This window comes from Vulpes vulpes, chromosome 7 (assembly GCF_048418805.1).
Source record: "Vulpes vulpes isolate BD-2025 chromosome 7, VulVul3, whole genome shotgun sequence".
NCBI classification, from domain to species: domain Eukaryota; kingdom Metazoa; phylum Chordata; class Mammalia; order Carnivora; family Canidae; genus Vulpes; species Vulpes vulpes.
In genome coordinates, this window is record NC_132786.1 from 58,233,668 (window position 1) to 58,254,260 (window position 20,593).

Genomic DNA, 20,593 nt, shown 5'->3' on the forward strand with positions numbered 1-20,593 from the left:
TATAGGGAGATACTCATGAATAAGGAGATTATTCTGGAGTCAGTAAAAGAGAACATGATAAAAAGTGAGCAGAACACATCAGTGTGTCCAGCAGTTTTCTGGAACCCACCACCAAGTTCCTTTCCCTCTGGACTACAGTCTGCTCATTTCTCTTTGATGGTGGCTGTGATACAGCCAAAGCCTTTTTCCCTTTCAAGGTTGTGAAATCTTACTGGTATATCTTTAAAGGTTTTGTCTTTCTTTGGTAATCCTCCTCCCCCCAAAACTATGATTCCATCTCGTTAGGATATAGTCTCTCAGGTTTTTCCCTTAGTTGTATGAGACATAATGATGGTTCTAGGATAAATCAGGAAAACAAGCAGTTTGGGTCATCATTGGCACACCAATTCCAAATTCTAGATAATGGATGTGGGCTCCTTTAAATGGAATAAGCCAGATTTAATGGTCTCTTCTGAATTCTTAGTTCCAGAAACACTCCAGGAAGTTAGTCTAGTTGAGGAACAAATACTGTGCACCCAATTTTGTGGAGTCCGAGTATGGATAAGTAATACAGGGTTATATTAACTTGGTGAAGAGGCTCAGCTAATCGTATCAACCCCCAAGAGGCACATTTTTGGTAAAAGAAATGCAACTCAGGTGTGGTGCTTATTCAGTTTATTCCCAGATAGTGGAGAGGAAGGAAGGAGGAAGAAATGGAAAGGAAAACCGAAGAAATGGAAAGGAAAACCATCATGAACTTCCACTGTCTGCGCACTCAGTTCGAGACCCGCAGTACATTGACAATGTTTAAGATTAACGTGGGCCTAACATGAGTCAAGACTCTACCAAATTATTGTGGAATATGTCCATGCTCTGAGAATTAAGAGCAAAACCAAAAAGACTTAATAAATACTGCATTATAGAAGAAAGAAGATGAGTCCTCACTACCAAACCACATCTCTTTAATCATCAAAATTCTCTACATGAGTGAAAACTAAGACTCTTTCTGACAGTCTACTTGGAAGCATGTGGTTGAGTTGCGACACTCCAGACAGGAGCGTGAGTCCTCATGGCACTGGAGAGAAAGCAAACTTACAGTCAGGAGTCAAACAGCAGAAAGTCTGTTTAGAGAGGGAGATTGACAGCATGCTCTTGCAAGAGGCCACTACATTTTTACAGTAAAATGGTCCTATGGAGGGGAGTTATTTGTCTCACGGAGTAAAAGCTTGAGAATCTCTGAATGATCGCAGTGTTTCTTTGTCAGAGGGAAATATAGAAATCTCCTTGTTCGTTGAGGCTTTACTTTTCAGATTACATAATATACATTTCTGTTGATCTTCAAGCTTCCATTCTTTTTCCTTTTTTGTCTTCATCTCCTTCCAATTATCTGCCATACAGTGAAAATCATTATGTTTTATCCCAAATGATTTCCTCCTGCTCTGTTCCAATTTTCTCCCTTTTTCCAACCTACAGCTCTCCTCACCCCTTATGTTTTTTGTATTTCCCTATATTTTGCATTTCCTTTGTACCGTGTGTCTATTTAACTATGTTTTGTATAACTATATGTTCATTTGCAACTTTTTTGTTAATCTTTTTGGTCTTTTGGTGACAAATTTAAAAAAAAACACTTTTTGTTACATAAATGAGCTTTTTGCTTTTATTTATTTATTTATTTTTTGAGCTTTTCACTTTTCAAGAGATTGTTTGAATCTGAAGATGAGTCACAAAGAAGTAGTGTCTGGAGATTTGAAATCCATATTTATTTATTTTTATTGACAAGGGGTAATAGGAATTGGTAATGAAGCAGAGAGTGTTTAATATGTATATTCCAATGATTTTAGAGGCAAAGAACTTTCCTTTTGATGCTTTTCCTAATTTCATTTCAATTTAGGCTTAAGGGGTTCTTGATAATCTGAGTAGATAACTGGTGTTGGAACTGGTATAAGAATCCACCATGCTCTACAGCATACCCATCTTCTTTTGCAGGCACCAATCTGATCCTCTGTCATTTTGCAGATGTCTCTTCTGCAAACGCCAGACAGATTTAAACAATGGTTTTCCCCAGAAGCCAAACCACTTCTTACTGCAGAAGAAGAGAGGCAGTGAAAGAATTAGTTTATGAGGGAGTGTAGGACCCTAAATACTGTTAAGTGTGAAAACCGGAGTTCTCTATGAGGATTTCTATGTGAAGAAGAGAAGCCAGACAAAGGATCTATTCAATTGTTCCATCACCTTCACTGCCTTTTTTACCCAACAGCCCAACTGTTAACAAACTCTTCCCTCCTTTTCTTATTAGTTCCTGGCATTGCTAATTTATGCTTTAAAAAGAACTTTGGTAAATGTCAAAATGGAACAACAATGGGATGGACAAAATACATGTCAACATAAAATTGTGAAAAGGCCATCATTACGCAAGAGTGTTTGTATGGGATCAAAGAATTGCAATTGTACAGGGATTTGGGTAGCAATGCAGATAGCATCCTACTAGGGAGCAAAAATCAGAGGTTTTTGAAGCATAAAGGGAATGCTCTGTAACATTTTTCACGAAGAATTTTTGATTGATGTTGGTGGCAGAAAGCTAATTTTGACTGAATCTGATTGGTTGCTAAGGATCTCACTAAGCAAAACCTCTTATTGTTGCAGGTGTTCAGACTGAGTCCTTGGAATATTTGCAATTTGGCCCAGTTCAAAAGTTCATGGTTCCATAGGTGAGGACGTGCATAAGGCCCATGTCCTAAATCACCTCCCGGCTCCATTTTAAAACCCCTTGACATAAATGACCCCATTTCATTTTCCTTTCACATTTATGTTCTAAGGACACCGAATTCTTCATTGTTTTACTCCTTTATATGGATCTTCAACACATATTTGCTGAGCACCTTCTATTCAGCAGACATTTTTCTTTACACTAACAATAGAACAGTGAAAATGGAAGAAATGTTTTTTATTCTCACAGGATTTATATTCAGGGAATACAATCTGAACCATACAAAAACAAGTGGCTAACATCAGAAAGTGGTTTTCAGAAACAATAATAATACAATAATTGACCAGGTATAGTCTGAAAGATGGGGTTAATAGAAAGGACAGAAAGAGGCCTCCTAAGGATGAAGCAACTACTAAGGATGAACTGAGGTCTGAATGACGGTCATGGAAAAGATAAGCAAATATTCACATGAAGGTATTAGAGGCATAGAAAACAGCAAGAGCAAGGTCTCTTGCTTAGTGTATTGGAATAACAGAAAGATCTGTTTAGGCTGAGAATTATGGAAAACAGTAAGTTTGGTAAGAATGAGATGAGGTAAGATGGAGTGAAGATCATGTGTCGCTCACAGACCATAGTGGGCTTGCAGTTTCCTCTACCTAAAGCTGCAGTCCTCTTACTTCAGCTCCCTTAAGAATCTATATGCTCATTCTTCTTTTAAAATGTTGTTTTTTTTACCTTTCTCACCCCATTCTTTCTTCCTGTCTGTTTAGGATGAAATCTCAGGAAAATAGATCATGTGGATACTAGCTGTGGGACTAATCTATTCTATAGACACATAAATCCATTTCTTTATGTTTCAATCAGCTCAGAATAAGAAAAAGTTATTCTTTTTCTCTCTGAATCTAGTTATGATCAACCTAACTCAATGTACCTTAGTCACTGAGTGTATCAGAAGAAAAAATAAATTTGTGGACATTCTAAACAATCCTTTCAGTTGTATCTAGAAAGCTGAAAATTTAAAAAATAAAAAAAAATGAAAAGCTGAAAATTTGTCATCATATTTTCTCATTTCATCATTATTTTCTCCAGATGACTTACATTATGGCCAAGTTAATTTAATAGGAAAGTCTCTAATGGCAGAACTAATGACCTGACATTACAATCCTCAAAATAAAATAACTGCCCAGTAGAAAAAAAACAACTAAGAAAGAGTAAGGAAGAGGAGAGTTAATAGTTTCAATTGGTCTCACCTCTGTATTAAGAGATGGGATAGTGTCAAAGGATTTCTCACCTATGAGGTAACTGAAGGTCCACTCAATAATGGACAGATCCTATCAACTGAGAATTTTTTAGTCATCACATTACTATTATTTATATTTGCTTATAAGGCCATTCCTAGCTAAGATTGGTAAGACAATATTTTTAGATTAAAATTTGGTGATAATGTTCCTCTTGGCTGTAGCAGAATGACATATGCAATGTATTCAGTTGATCAAGTAATTTAAATATGTATTCATAAGGAGATAACTGAAAAGAAAATCAACATTGATTTCTGATAAATGTTATTTTAAAAATAGGAAGAGAAGAATATTACCTTAAACAAACTAAAACACATCTGAACACAAAATGCATTTCATAGTGAAACACTAGCTTTAATCCTATTAAAATGAGAAAGAGGGACACCTGGGTGGCTAGGCAGTTGAGTGCCTTTGGCTCAGGGCGTGATCCTGGATTCCCAGGATGGAGTCCCACGTTGGGCTCCTTGCATGGAGCCTGCTTCTCCTCCCTCTGCCTGTGTCTCTGCCTCTCTTTCTGTGTCTCTCATGAATAAATAAAATCTTTAAAAATAAATAAATAAATAAATAAATAAATAAATAAATAAATAAATAAATAAATAAAATGAGAAAGGAAAGAAGAATGTCCACTGTTGATATTTTATTAATATAGTTCTGAAAATTTTGGACAATGCTGTGAATCATAAGAAGAAAAGTCAGTGATGACTTGAACCTACTGCTTTTCCTCTCCTATTCATCCTCAACTGCCATTCAAATTATGTAGGTAAAAAAAAAAAAAAAAAAATTATGTAGGTAGCATTGTCAAAAAGAATCTGTCGGAGTGCCCAAAACCATAGGGTACCATCAGTACATTAGAAACAGAAATTCCCATAAGATACAAAACAAATATGATCAGATTGAAAGGATGATTTAGGCTTTTGGCCACAAATGCAAGTTTGGTACTCTCAAGTGACAGCCATTATAGAACAAATGGATCATAGAGAACAGCTCTGAAATATTGCTATTCTTGAAAGTGGGAGGGCAGTTTTCTAAAATACTCATTCCTTCAAGGACAGGTCTGTGAACTGAAGCTTGGGCAGTGGGCCTTCTGCATTGGGCGGCCGGCTGGGTAGGGGACTGAAGTAAACATGGCGCAGAGTTCACAGTGGTAGCTTTGGATGGTAACAGAGACGTATTCTCAATTTAGACCCATAAGATACAGGTTGACTAAGGATAAGCCATAGCATCACTGTGACAAATTATCAGAATGATAAGGTACAATGAGCAAAAGTTAATGAAATAACATATCTGGACCCTCAAAGACTAAAGATATTGGCATTGCCAATGTGACAAATATTTAAACATATATGTATCAAATTACTCAAGGAAATAAAACATATTATCATAAAGTTGAACAAACAACAATAAAACAATATAGATAATAGAATAAGTGGGCAGTTTTGAAAAATAGAAACTTCTAGACATGACAAAAAGTTCTTGAAAAAAAATGGAAGGTATTAATGATGAATTATTAGACAAGAGAATTAGTGAATGAGGAGATATATCTAAATTATTTACACAGAACTTAGCACTGAGACGCAGCATCTCACATTTCTTTAATTCAAATCCCTGGACAGGAAAGGAATGAGAGGAGGTAGTGCTTAAAGAGATTCTCCAGAAACGATGGAAAAATACACATGCACAGATTCACGATAAAAGATGATAGTAAAGAAATTCACATTAAGTTATAAAACAAAACAAAGGCTAGATCACAAAAACACTGGAAAAAAAAGATAAAAAAACTTAAAGTGAAATACTAATTAAAAAGCAGTAATAACAAATTTAGAAATAAAAATTTAAAAAATAAATAATTATAAATAGCAGCAACATGAAAGTCAGAAAAGAATGGCCTGTAAGAGAAAATTATCGCTGGTGTAGAATTGTGTACTTAGTAACACTCTCTTTCCAGAATAAGGATAACATTTACAAATTGACAGGTAAAGACTGACATGATTTACCACCAAGATATCTAAAGCAAGGGAAATTCTAAAAAACATGCACCACGAAGGAAGAATTTAACACAGAAAGGAGGTGGCCTCAGAGTGAGAGTGGAATTCTAATAAATCCCACGGAACGGATGATAGTGATAGTAATACTCTCCAACAGATGAGGTTTGAGAAAGAACAGAAGTGAACTTCTACTTCTATTTAGGATGTAAAATTACAAAAGAAATTGCTCTTTTTCTGATGAAGAGATCAAGCTGGATTGTTCACTTAGAAGCCCAGCACAGAGCTGAGCTCCCAGAGAAAACCTAATTAACTAAAATCCAAAGTGACAGGGCCCTATGGAAAGGGAGAGGGAGTGACATCACCATGGTGGTGATGTGGGAGGCCCCAGCTTCTGCGCCCCCCTCCCCCCCCCCCCCCCCACCTCATGAAGATCGACAATAAGACAGCTCTCCAGGAGCAAAAGCCATCCTGGAAGAGCTCCGCTGTCCACGTAAGAAGCATCAGTGCAACACGATGCAACAAAAAGCCTGAAATAATTGCACAGGAAGGGATAGAAGAGCTTCAGTGTGCCTGTGCCACCCCATCCTCCAGGCCAGCACTGCTCCGTGCCCACAGGGAGGTTCCCATCTAGAAAGAGCCCCCCAATAAAGGAAGGGGGAGAGGGTTAGCCAGCAGCCTCCCCGGCCTTTGGGGCATCACCTGAAGGACCTGTTTTGGTTTCATCCCTCTCAGACTGGCAAAGCAGTGATGCGTGGAGGTGACTAGGGACAGAGGAGAAAAGCAGAGGCTACTGCAACAGCCACACGCAGCTGGCAACTGCCCTCCCCAGTGACCTGCTCTGCCACGACCCCAGCAATTTTTGCTGTAGAAAAATGCCAGCGGCCAGTGCAGCGGCCACAGACCCCTGCAGGTCTCTCCTTCCTGATGCAGCTACCTGAGTCCCTTCCTACTCCTTCCCCTGCCCTGCCCCCTGCCAGAGCTGGGGACCTAGACGGCATCCAGCCCAGGCTTCTGCAGCTTCTCTGGTTCAAGACATCCGTGGAGACCCCCCACAATTGACCCCCCATGCCATGCCTGCACACTGGGGCTATGCACTTGCACACCTCTGATCTGATGCCTGTTTTAGCCTCCATCGCTGTGCCTGCTGCTGGAAGCGCTAGCGCACACCAAAACCCACAGCTGCTCATGGAGCTGGATGTGCATAATTGAAGAGGAGGGAACACTCCCAAACTATTTGACAAGGCCAGCATTGCCCTGATAACAAAGATAAGGACACTACAAGAAGATGAACCTATAGGCCGATACTCTGGATGCAGATACAAAAATTCTTAACCGAATACTTGCAAACTGAGTTTAACAGTATGTTAATAGGATCATATACCACGATGAAGAATGACTTTCCCTGGGAAGCAAGGATGGTTCAGCATATGCAAATCAATAAATGTGATATACAGCATGAAAGATAAAAATCATCTGGTTATCTCAATAAATCAAGAAAAAGCATTTGACAAAATTCAATGTCGTTTCCTGTAAGACACTCAATAATCTAGGTATAGAAGGAACATACCTGAATGTAATAAAGGCCAAATATGACAAACCCATGGCTAACAACATATTCAGTGGCAGAATTTAAAGTCTTTCCCTGGGGATTCCTGGGTGGCTCAGTGGTTTAGCGCCTGCCTTTGGCCCAGGGCATGATCCTGGAGTCCCCGGATCGAGTTCCGTGTCAGGTTCCCGGCATGGAGTCTGCTTCTCCCTCCTCCTGTGTCTCTGCCTCTCTCTCTCTCTCTCTCTATCATAAATAAATAAATCTTTTTAAAAATATAAATAAATAAATAAAGTCTTTCCCTCTAGATCAGAAAAAAAAGCAAGCGTTTCCATTGTCACTACTTTTATTCATCACAGTATGGAAGTCCCAGCTAGAGCAACCAGGCAAGAAAAAAAAAAAAAAAAATCAAAGGTGTCCAAACTGAAAATGAAGAGGTAAAATTGTCTCTGTTTGCGGATGACATTATATATATACATATGTGATATGTAATTAACTCAAAATAGATTAAAGACTTCAGTGTAAGACCCAAAGCTGTAAAAGTCCTAGAAGAAAACAAGAAAAACTTGCCTTGACATACGGTTTTCCCCTTTCACAATACACCATGGCTGGAGCTCTATGGAGCCTCTCTGAGTTCTTCTGACCTTAGGAAAGGGGTCTCCCGGGGGCTCCCGTCCATGTCCAGCCTCAGCTGGCGGCTGCTCCACACTCACTGAAAGCCACAGTGTCTACAGAGTGTCCCTCGGCTCCCCGACCCTTTTGTGCATCAGATTCCATTAGTGGCCTCTCTACTTATGCACCCATGACTGGAGGAAGAGTGGACTTTCTCAGCTTCTTCCCACCCTCTGCTGCTTTATGACTGAGTATATGGCCATTTTTAGAAATACTTTGGCTGTGCTTAAAATTTTGTATTCTGTAGTTGGATGCAGTGCATTAAGACTCTTTGTGAGAGACCTGAGACAAGATCAGTTCCACCTCTTTGGTTTGCAGATGGCCATCTCCTTATTGTGTCTTCACACTGTGTTCCCTCGTATGTGTCTGTGTCCAAATTTCCTCCTCTTATAAGGACACCAGCCATATTGAGTTAGGTCCCACCCTAATGACTTCATTTAACTTGATCACCACTGTGAAACCCCAGTCTCCAAATATGGTCACATTCTGACGTCGGAGGCTTGGGATTGTAGGGACACTGGTTAGCCTACAACACCCTCCTTTTCCTTCTAACCTTTCTGAATGGTTTCATTTTGTGTGGGTTGGTTGGTTTTTGGTCTTGGTTTTGGTTTTGTTTTTTTGTGGGCTTCTTGGTACCATATAGTTGAGTTTAGTTGTCTGAGTTTTAAAATAAGTGCTGACCATCTTTGACTTGAAGTAGAAAATTAATCTATTTGCATGTTAATGTCTTCACTAATGTATTTGAGTTTAATTTTACCATCGTACTTTGTTTTCTGTTTGCCTAGTCACTATTCCTTTTCTCTCTCTCAATTCTTCTTTTCTATTGGATTATTTTAATCATTTCATTTTTTTCGATTAGTTAGGAAATTAAACCTTTGTTCCCATTCTTGTCGTAGTTCTCATAGAATTAAAACATATGTTCTTAATATAGCAAACCTAAAATTAATCAAAATATTTACTCTTATATAATATAATGACTTTACATTTTTGTCATCATCATTTCACTCCTCCCAATTATTTACTTTTATTGTTAAGTATTTTAATTCTACATCTATTTTTAATCCCTACCACTTTCTTTTTTTCTACCTGGGTTTATTAATCAAATACACTCATGCTATATTTATATTACAATATTTATCAACAAAAGAAATAAGATGGTGGTTAGCTGCTTAATGTCTAACCCAATTATTTTTTTAACTTTAAGTTCAATTCACCAACATATAGTACATTATTAGTTTCAGATGTAGTGTTCAATCACTTATCAGTTGTGTATAATACCCAGTGTTCATCACATCACATGCCCTCCTTAATGCCCATCACCCATTTACCTTATTGCCCCACCTATCTCTCCTCCAGCAACTCTCAGTTGCCCAGAGTTAAGAGTCTCTTATGGTTTGTCTCCCTCTCTCATTTCTTTTTCCATTTCATTTCTTTTTCTCTTTCCTCATCTCATTTCTCATTCCACTTTCAAATACTTGATGGGTTTCTAAATTGGTTCATCCAAATATGAGAAGATTGTATTTTCACCTAGTAAAGCTGAAGGTTCATATTGTAAGACTCCATTCCATCCCTAAGTTGGAAACCAAGACATACATGGGAGGAGTTTTATAGTAAGATTTTTTATAATAGCCAGCAACCAGAAAAACATGAAATTTTCATTATCATTATGATAGTTAAGTGTGTCATTATTGTTGTATCAACTGCAAAGAAGAATAGCCAAACGCTTTTCATTTCCAGTTCCTCTACCTCATTAATTTTCTTGTCTTATTGATTTGTCATTCTACTTTATTTATTCAGAACATCTTAATATATAGACAAGCCATGACTTATTTAAATGTGCTTTGATTGATGGAAATCAGTTAGGTAATCTCCAATCTTTTGTTTTTACAGATAAAGCTGTGATGATTCAACAAACACGTGTTGCTTGGCATATACATAAAGTATATCTATAGGATATAGTTCCATTGGAATGGATTGCTGGGTCTAGGAATTTAAAACTTTTGTTGCCTGTTCATCTTTCATGATCTAAAAAAACATTTGTTTGGATTCCAGTACCGTTAACTTTTCATTACTCCTGCTTTTGAATGAGATGAGTTTTTCTTGGACCAAAAGCTTTGTGTAGGGTATGTGCCAGGAGTTGCCTGTAATAACCACTATCTTGTATTAATTATGTTAACTCTTACTTTTATTCAAACCGTGGAGTTAAGTAGATATATGGCTATTCACAATATAATGTCTCTTTTCCCCTTCCAGATTCACCTATAGATTATGTGTTGCATATGTAAGTTGTTTTACACCATTCTTGGTTAAGCTTGAATTATCTGTTTGTAAGTCCACTACTGACCCCTGGGATCCTCCCACTAATCACCCATGAATTCTGTTCTTGTTTTGCAAAGGAATATTTTCAAGTTTGTTCTTAGGGTGTGCCCCTTACCTTTTAGAAGTGTTCTTTGCTGGAACCTCCTAACATGTGGTGTCATGCACCTCTTTTTTCACATGCCATCTATATCCTAGTTTACTTGAAGATGCTAATTTCAATTCATTTTCTCACTCATGTTGCTTTGAATGATTTCTAAGCAAAAATGGTGGAAATGCTGAAAGTTCTTTCACAGGCTCCTTTCATTAGAATGTATGTCTTATAGTCTCTCAGGCACCACCAAAAGGTCATATATTTATTCTTAGAAGAACGTGCTATCCTCAGTTTCCAGGCTATCTTCAATTTCTTCTTTAGTTTTATAGATACTCTCTCTAAAGGACTGGAGAATCACAAGATGGGTCACAACTCTTGTTAGCTTCATGTGAAATAATATAAATACATAGAAAAACTATCCACACTCTCTTTCTGCTATGAATTATTTTTTGGGCTTGTATGTTTGACCAGACACTGCATAGTTCATTACTGATTGAGCTAGTGTGAACATTTTCTCCTAAATAAGAGTTTATTTTCTTACTGATAAACTAAACACTCAAAATAATGGTCTTTGGGTTGCCACAAGGACTCCAGAACTGGCACACTGTCACAGGTAGGGGACTAATGGCTGTGGGCAGTGAAAATGGTAGAAGCAGTCCAGCTTCCACGTAACTCTATTTCCATGAAAACTTATGACCTCCCCATTTCCTTCATCCCCCCAGCTTTTGGTGACCACCATTCTACTCAATGCTCCTATAAGTTTAACTGTTTAGATTATAAACAGTTATACTCATATAGATTATATGAGCTCATATAAATGAGCTCATGCAGCATTCCTCTGTGTGTGACTTGTCATTTGGCATCATGTCCTCAGGTTCCTCCATGTTATTGCAAATATATACATAAATCAAATATATACATAAATCATATCTTCATGTTGTACACCTTAAATATACAAAACTTTGATTTGTATACCTCAATAAAGCTGGGGGAAAACTTGTAAAATAACCCTATGACCTTATTTTAGTTCCAACTTTACCAGATCTTTGTGTAACATGTGATTTCTTGAATCTTGCTACTGTTAGTTAATTTGGTTTGATGCTCATCAGCTCAATGTTTTTCTTAATTCACTGACAGACTCCTAGCAACTTTTCTGCATTTGCTCAGTATGTGGTGTTTTTCCTGATTCTATCAATGGTATTCTCTTCCTTTTTCTTCTCCAATTCCCTCTTATCCTTTCACCTCCTTACTTTCATTTTCTCATCTTCTCTATTCTGTCTTCTCTTTTCATACTACTGGCTTCCCCTAAGTTTTTCCAGGTACTCTTTAAAATTTAGACACTTATTACTGAGCAATGATATGACTCCTGCAGCCAGTTTTCATCTGAATACTAGGTCCATATTTTCAAAGTTACACATTTCCACCTGAAAGATGCATAGGTTCCTAAAACTCAAGATGTTGAAATTGGCCCTCATTTTGTCTTTGTCTGAAATCTCAAAAATGAAGAAACATAAAAAAACAAACATTCTCCTTAGTGTATTTTCTTTCTGGGTTAAGGTCCTTTGACTTTATTCAGGAACCCAAGAATTATCATTCCAGTGCATTCATTTATTCATTAACTATAATCAGTTATAGCTCTTACGTGTTCCCTTCATGCGGCCCTCTCTTCACTCAAATAATTGCTTAGTTGTACTCTCTTGCAGATAAAATCCCATGATCATTCCCTTCAGGCCATCCCTTCCTGTGCATCGTCATTGCTTAAAGAGGTGTTTCTAAAGCAAATGAGTCTGTTCATTCCATTTTCAGAGCCAACAGTACATGACAAGCTCCTCCTCCCACAGCATGTGCCCTTAGGACCCTCTGTGGGCTGCCTCTGATTCTCTCTGCCAGCCCTCAGGCACGATCACCTCACCTCAACATCTCTGCATGCTGGACCTGTAATACACCATGCCTGTCACAACTTGGTGGCTTTATTCATGTCCATTTATGTGTCTGAAGCCCCCTCCAGTCCTCTGATTCACCTAGCAAATCAACTTTCACTTATAAGCAGATACAATAATAACATCTTTTATAAAATCAGTGTTATATGGGCTTTTTTGTACTTTGACTAATCTCATAGAAAGCATTTGCTCTCTTCCTCTGTAACACCATGTTCCCAAACATCCATACTTTAACTTTTCACTTATTTTGATATAATCGTTCAGTTCTATATTTGTCGCCTCCCATAAAAGTTTCAGATCCTTTCGTGTAGTAATATGGCTTACTTGTTTTTTAGGCCTAAAGTTCAGAAAGGTGCCTGGAAGATGGTATATGTTGGAAATAAGATGACAGACTACTAACTTTATTTAAACTGAATCAAGAGATATTTGGGGATTGAGAAGTTAGGGGCAAAACCACAAAATGACAGTCTTTCCCATAGAGGACTTAGAAGGAGAGATGAAAGTGAAAGAAGAGGATACGGAAGCAAAGAAAAGGAATAGGTGGGAGAGCTGAGACCACTAGGGGAGGAAGAGCAAGAAGGAGTCTCAGAGCTCCTTCCTGGTTAGAGGCTTATAGGTTGAAGAACTCCAAGTAAGTCTGCCTGATGGACTGCTTGCATCAGGAGGAAACGAATGCACTCTTCCTGATTCACCCTGTTTTTAAAGTTGTCAAAAAATTTAGCAGAAGATAAAAATAACAGCATGCAAACAACATGGAAGGTTAACATTGGAAGCTCCATTAAAACAGGAAATACTACTCTATTTTAGTCATAATGGATAGTCAGTTAGTGCATAACATAGTTGTAGTTGATAACTTCCTACCCAATATGAAATTTAGAACAGTGTCTGGCAGCGAGAATGTTCTAAACAAATCCTCCTTTAATGCCAAACGAAAATATCTCCAAGTGCAAACATAAAGATTATTTCATCTAGGGGATCCCTGGGTGGCTCAGCGGTTTGATGCCTGCCTTTGGCCCGGGGTGCAATCCTGGAGTCCCAGGATCAAGTCCTGCGTTGGGCTCCCGGCATGGAGCCTGCTTCTCCCTCTGCCTGTGTCTCTACCTCTCTCTCTCTCTCTCTCTCTCTGTGTGTGTGTCTATCATGAACCAATAAATAAATAATCTTAAAAAATTTTTTTAAAAAGATTATGTGTTTTCACGACATGCTTGGTCCAAATGACGCTAGCTCCTCCAGTGTGACATACAAACTATTTCAACTCTTTCTGCATAGCTGATTATCAAACTCTGCAACCCTGACATATTTTCAGATGCATGTATGAATCCTTAAATTGAAGAATTGTGAAGTACTTCTACAGATCTCAGTCATCTCATATGCAAATGATGAATTTGAACCTGATACTTATTTATTTATTTATTTATTTATTTATTTATTTATTTATTTATTTTAGCTAGTTAGTTAGTTAGTTAGTAGGCTGCACGCTCAGAGTGCAGCCCAACTTGGGGCTTGACCTCATGACTCTCAGATCAAGACCTGAGCTGAGATCAAGAGTCAGATACTTAACCAACTGAGCTAGTCAGGTGCCTCTGAACCCGATAATTTTTTTTTTCAGAGAGAGACAGTGAGGGAGAGAAGGGCAGAGGGAGGGAGAGAAGAATCTCAAGCAGGCTCTGTGCCCAGTGCAAAGCCCAACTTGAGGCTTGATCTCATTACCCTGAGATCATGGCCTGAGACCAAATCAAAAGTCAGATGCTAACTGACAGAGCCATTCTGGGACCCCAAATCTGATAACTTTTAATGACCATCTTAGCCCTAAGGGTTTATGATCACAGAGCATCACCTTTTGTGTTATTGTCTCCATTTCCTGGCTCAACCATTTTCTTCCTACATAGCTCTTGAATATTCCAAAGCATGTGTTCCTCCTACTTGCTTCATTATTTGAGGCTATATTTATGCTTTGATACCTATTCAGTGTGATTGCTATTTGTCATAAGAATCACTTCCTAGAATATGGAGCAGCACTTGGTCTTCTCAATAACCCTTTCCTGGGGACTGTAACCCTCCTTCTGAAGCCTTATTCCATGTTTATGCCATTTATGCAGAGTGACTCTATGGCCAGTTTGGCTGAGACAATTCTAACTTATGCCTGCTGTTGGGATACAGTTATAACAGTGCTCCATTTTCTTACTTCCCCACAGTGTCTATTTTGGGTGAAAAAAGGGCATATGATCACCTACATATACAAGTATTGACATAATCTCTCCCATAATGAGAGCTGTGTATTATTACTCAATACTGGCCTCTAAATTCCTTTGGGAGCCAAATATTTATATGACAGATTCCCCAAGATGTGCCCTTAGCATAGTTCCTGTCGGTGGGACTCCACCCATCTCTTCCTCTGACCTGGTGAGTAGATACAGCGGTAGATGCCCCTGCAATCCAACCCCTTCAGATCTTCCTATCTACAAGTCAATTGTCATGACTTACCAGGGCATCCCAAGGCACAAAGTAAGGATAAAGCAGAATGAGATTGCATCAGGCAGTGGGTATAATGGCAAAGGAATGTTCTCTTTTCTATTTTACCCTGTTATAATCCTAGTGTGGTTGTTGGTATCAGGCTTATGAATCCAGGGTCTTGTCTGACCTGCCAGAAAGACATCCAGATGGCAGACTCTGGCAATCAGCCACCACCTTACCTGGTGATAAGAGGGTCAGAAAGAGGAGCATGAAGAAAAGCACATGAAGCCTCATGGCTGAATGGTCAGTGAAGAAAAAAAGGCATCGACATGCTTGGAGCCTGGATTTCTAAGTATGGCAGGCCCATGGCTATTTATGATGCTCCCTGGGCCTGTGGTTTGTTCTTGGTTAGTAGAGCTTAACAAAAAGGGAATAACTCAGTCTCCCACAGGAAATCTCCAGGGCCAAAGTACACAAAGGCCATGGTAACTCACGGATGACAAAGCAGAAGGTAATGCTGTCCATTTTCAAGACTCAGGACATCCTCACCGGGTTGTGTTCTCTACTATTCTCCATGTGCACACACATGTATAATCGTGTTCATACATTATGTATCATACATTATGTATGTATCTGTGCATCAGGCAGCAGAGTAAAAACCAGGGCTACACCAGATTGATCACAATCAGATCATAGGATATAGACAGCTAAGTGGGTGCAGGCAATAGGCTATGTAAAGGACACAACCCAGAAGAGATAGTGATTACTTTCCTGGTTATTTCTACCAAGGGGTAGGAGTGGGGAGCAGTAATGGGAAAGTCAGGAAGGGCTTCATAACAAGGATGATATGGAGCATGTTTCAAAAGAGTTTGGGGGATCCCTGGGTGGCGCAGTGGTTTGGCGCTTGCCTTTGGCCCAGGGCGCGATCCTGGAGACCCGGGATCGAGTCCCACATCAGGCTCCCGGTGCATGGAGCCTGCTTCTCCCTCTGCCTATGTCTCTGCCTCTCTCTCTCTCTCTCTGTGACTATCATAAATAAATAAAAATTAAAAAAAAATTCAAAAGAGTTTGGTATTTTATCTTTATAGTAACACTGTTTTGTTGAAAGCACATTTCAACCTTTTTAAAGATTTTTGCAGCCATTTTAATAGATTTTTATTATTTATTTAAATGTTTATAATTAAAACCTAGCATTATAGAAAACCTAGAAAACACCAGAAAGTATGAAAAAATTAAATTGCTTGGAATCCCATTTCTGAAATCCAACCATAGCTAAAGACTTCAGGAAACTTTCCCCAGGATAGATGTCCTTTGTCGTCTTGGCAGAACAATCATTATGATGATTGTCCTTTCTTTTAACCTAAGTTGTGCTCTCTGGAAAAAAATCTACTCTGTTGGGTATTATGATTATCAGCTTCTGCGATGGTGCCCAGTAACCCCTGATTCCTTGTGTTCATGCTTTTGTGCAGCTCCTTTCTTTAGAGGAGACTGGACGTGTGAAGAGGAGACAGCAGATGGATGGGATGTCACTTTCTAGATTGGGTTACAGGAAGAGTCTTTTTTTTTCTCATCTTGGGCACCCTCTCTAACCCTTTTGCTGGCTTATTCAGTTGCTCTGAGTAAAGTCTGCTCCCATGTTCTGAGCTACCCAATGGAAAGGGATTGATGATTAGCAATTCGCTAATGAAGACCTGAGGCCTGTCAGTGATGACATGATTGAGCTTGGATGCTGATTCCTCCCCTCAGGCCAAAAGCTGGACAGCAATCTCATCAAAGCCAGAGGTACTCACATGAGCCTCACCACACAAATTGTTTAGATAGTAAACGCTTATCATTTTAGGTTGCTTAGTTTGGGGTAATGTGTATGCAACTGTAGACAGCTAGTAATACAAGCACACAACTATCCTCTAGTAAAATTGTTCCCACAGGACATGAGTTCAGGTGTGAAGACGCCAAAGGTAACACAATCATGTTTCAAGTTTTTTCAAGTGTAAAGAGGTAGATGCAATAAAAATATGTAGAATCATGATACAAATGACCTTATCTCCCTTGCATACAATTATACATCTGGGATTGCACGCATGTGTGCAAGAGAAAGAGATGGGATGGGAGAGAGAGAAAGAATTAAAAAAATTATGAAAAAATAATTGGTGGAAGAGTATTCCCTGTGGTAAACACTTAATGTTTCTTTTTCAACTTTATGCTCATTGTTGAAAGAAGGAATAACAACAAATACTTCATGATAAAGCTGTGAGATATATTATAGATCCTACTGGGAAAAAAATCATTGCTATTGGTAATAACCATAAGGAGGAAGTGAGCACAAGCAATTACAATGTTCGGTTACAAATTCCAGCTCATGCCATTAGGAGCTATATAATCACAGTGAAAGAAAGCAAACAAATATCCACCTAGAGCTTTTGCTTGTTTGTTTCCTCTCTTTGCTTCATCCAGAGCTTCAGACAGATCATAGTTTATGGCCAACCGATTCTGAGTTATGAGTGCCAGAAAGAAAAGGCTGTCTACCACATCTTTGGATTTGAGCCTAGGGGAATCTCACGCATTCTCTGATTCACTCCCAACATGGCCATTTCACTTTTGCTCAACTCCCACTGCCCCAACCCAGTGATGATCACTGTCTCATCCCCCTCCTCCCACCACCAAACCTTAATCAACCCATAACATGGGCTATTTAAAAATACTGTCTTATTTTTTTATTTTGCTAAATGTTATTTTCATTCATTCAGGAATGAACTGTACCATTTTATTCTGTATTTATACCCCAACAAATACTGATTGCAGTCTAGAGGGAAACATAATTCCTGTAAGATTTTGTTGCATACTATTATATGTATGGACCTACTAGTGTGTTATATGTTAAATAATGAGGGAATTGGCATTTTATTTATTTATTTTTATTATTTTTTAAGATTTTATTTATTTATTCATGATAGTCACAGAGAGAGAGAGAGGCAGAGACACAGGCAGAGGGAGAAGCAGGCTCCATGCACCAGGAGCCCGACGTGGGATTCGATCACGGGTCTCCAGGATCGCGCCCTGGGCCAAAGGCAGGCGCCAAACCGCTGCGCCATCCAGGGATCCCAGAATTGGCATTTTAAGTGCTTGATGCTATACTACAATCCTTAGTGGATATTTAACATATATCTAAGAGGATTTTAGTGATGATATTTTGTTTGTGGAGGAGTGAATATTATGTTTCTGTGGATGCACCATAGACCATCGCCAATGCCAGAATTATCTTTCCATTTAGTTGAATAAAATTTTACATTTTACATTATTTTCATGATAATCCTTTATACTATGTAGGAATGTTAGCTTACCTGCTAGGTAAACCAGTATAAGGAGGATCTTCATTATCATTTCCTTTCTGGTTATTGATTATTTTTTAATTACTTTATGCTTTCTTACCTTAGTTTCCATTTTGTTATTAAATCCCAGCTGCATTGCATGATCAGCAAATGTACTTGTCTGTGCCATTTCCATTTAGAGTGATGGAGGACCCTGGGTGAATTCTTCTTTATGTTCTGTAGAAAAGGGAAATTGAATTATATCTCACATTTATAATGCTTAGAGTTGAATATACATCTTCTAGATTTTGCTTTACAAACTTCTTTAGAGCCTCTATAGTCTTAGTACATTTTTCATCTACTTGATCTGTCAGTTGTGAGTGATGAAGTATAATCTTCATGATGCTTTGTTGCTTTACCATTAGGTAACTAGACCTGCCTGTCTTCCAGATTTATAGGATGACAGAGTAGTAGCAGCAGCAACAAGAGGGGAGGCAGTAACCATGATAGTAGGAGCTATGTTAGCCAGGATTCAGTCAATTAGAATATACTAGTATTTTGAACACATTTAAAACTGGATTTGTTGCACAGGTTATGAAGGGTTCGAGGGAGTGCTGAGGTTACTCAGAAGTAACTGCAGGCAGCAGGTGCCACCCCTCAGGGGGACATCAAAATGGAAGAGACCAGGGGCCTGCAGAGGGGTCCCCTGGTTCTCAGGCCTTTAAGGAGGGGCACGCTGTCCAACTGTTGTTAGCATCCCTGGAGCTCTAAGGAGAGGTTTTATCAGCATTGGGCCTCAGCCCTATGAAAAAGGGACAGGAACTAGTCGCTGGTGTCTCTGAAAGCATGATGCGATTGGTTCTAGTGGTGCCCTAGGAACGGGGATGCTGAGGCTGGCTGTTGCTGCTGTAGCAATGGTGACAGGAGCAAAAGGGAGTAAGGAAGCCCCTTTGCCCCTTCTCCAAAATCCAAATTCCCCTGTGGCACCTAATGTTTGTTGTGACCTAATTGGAAGCAGATCAGTGAAGGGGCCTAGGAGGTGGGGTTTGGAGAAAACCCCACTGAGAAAATGGACACAGAAACAAAGTAGCAACGGGAAATAGTGATGCCACCGTGGCAGCAATGTTCTACATTTTGAAGTCATCTTTTTTGACGTGCAGATGTTTTAAGTGATTGTTGTAAATCCATTTATAGCTTCTTTGACAGATTTTAAGTTATCTAGGAAAACAAAGTCCCATGGCAATGTACAAAGACTATGTCTGGAACTGGGAATGAATTAATCGGATTCACCTGGATTATCAATCGGGCCAGGAATTTGTGAGGCATAGGAAAAGACGGAGAAGCAAAGACAAGAGAGCAACAGTATATAAGAATAAAAAATGTTCATAATTATGCTGGAGTGTCCAAAAATTACTTTCATGTGCTGCATGTCCATGAATTAAAGGCACAACATTCAGAAGAGTCGATGTGGGAGTGGCTGGGTGCCTCATACCTATTTACAGGTGATCTGGACTCTCCTAGGGAGGCTGCAACGTGCTCTTGAGGCAAGACATTTATCCACTTCTGGTTCTTCTTCTGCTTCTTAGCATTGTGTCAAAGCCTACAGGGTTTTTTTTCAACCACAGCCCTGTTGACATTTGGCGACAGATGATTCTGTGTCTTCAAGGTCATTCCTGTCCACTGTCGGGGGTTTAGCACCCTCCCTGGCCCCTAGCCATTAATGATGCGAGTAGAACCTTTCTAGTGGTCAGAACTAAAGGGTCTCCAGACATTTCCAGGTAGGTGCCAGGGGCAGAACTTTCTCCCGTCAAGAACTCTGGTTTACGAGCATCTAAGTCCTCATGCCAGGTGTGTTTTTCTCTGGCTATTTGGACCAATTCTCAGGACTTTGGTTTCACTCTGGGATCATCAGGTTGGAGCTGACCTTGAATGCACCTGGGAAGAAATGAAGGTTATGTGAGCTTCCGGAGTAGGGCCAGACAGGGCCAGACAGGGTTATGTCTCTGCTGCCCAAGATCAGCACACAGTGCTTTATAGTTTGGACTGTGAGAGAGAATGAGATGGGTTTTCTGCATGACTGGGCCTCCTCCAGGTGTTTGTCTGCCCCTGTGGTTCTTCCAGGCCTCAAGGTACAGGGAAGTTATGTGGGTGGAAGCTACGGTCACTCAGGAAGGCCACGTTCTGGTGGAGAAATACAGCAGATTCTTATAAATGAATTCCATCCTGTCACTCCTTAATGAAAAGAAGGCACAAGCTATTAGAAGTTAGGTAAAGGGGGCGGCAAAACCCTAAGA

The 20,593-nt window shown here is 39.3% G+C and overlaps 1 protein-coding gene across 1 annotated transcript; it reads right to left on the bottom strand.

Moving 5' to 3' along the window:
- Positions 1 to 1,856: 1,856 nt before the first annotated feature.
- Positions 1,857 to 15,285, bottom strand: LOC112932864 (beta-defensin 109-like). The gene is made up of 2 exons (XM_026015828.1): positions 15,231 to 15,285; positions 1,857 to 2,062 (listed from the first exon to the last, which is right to left on the bottom strand). The coding sequence occupies exons 1-2, from the start codon at positions 15,283 to 15,285 to the stop codon at positions 1,857 to 1,859; spliced, it is 261 nt and encodes an 86-aa protein (XP_025871613.1).
- Between the last annotated feature and the right edge of the window lie 5,308 nt (positions 15,286 to 20,593).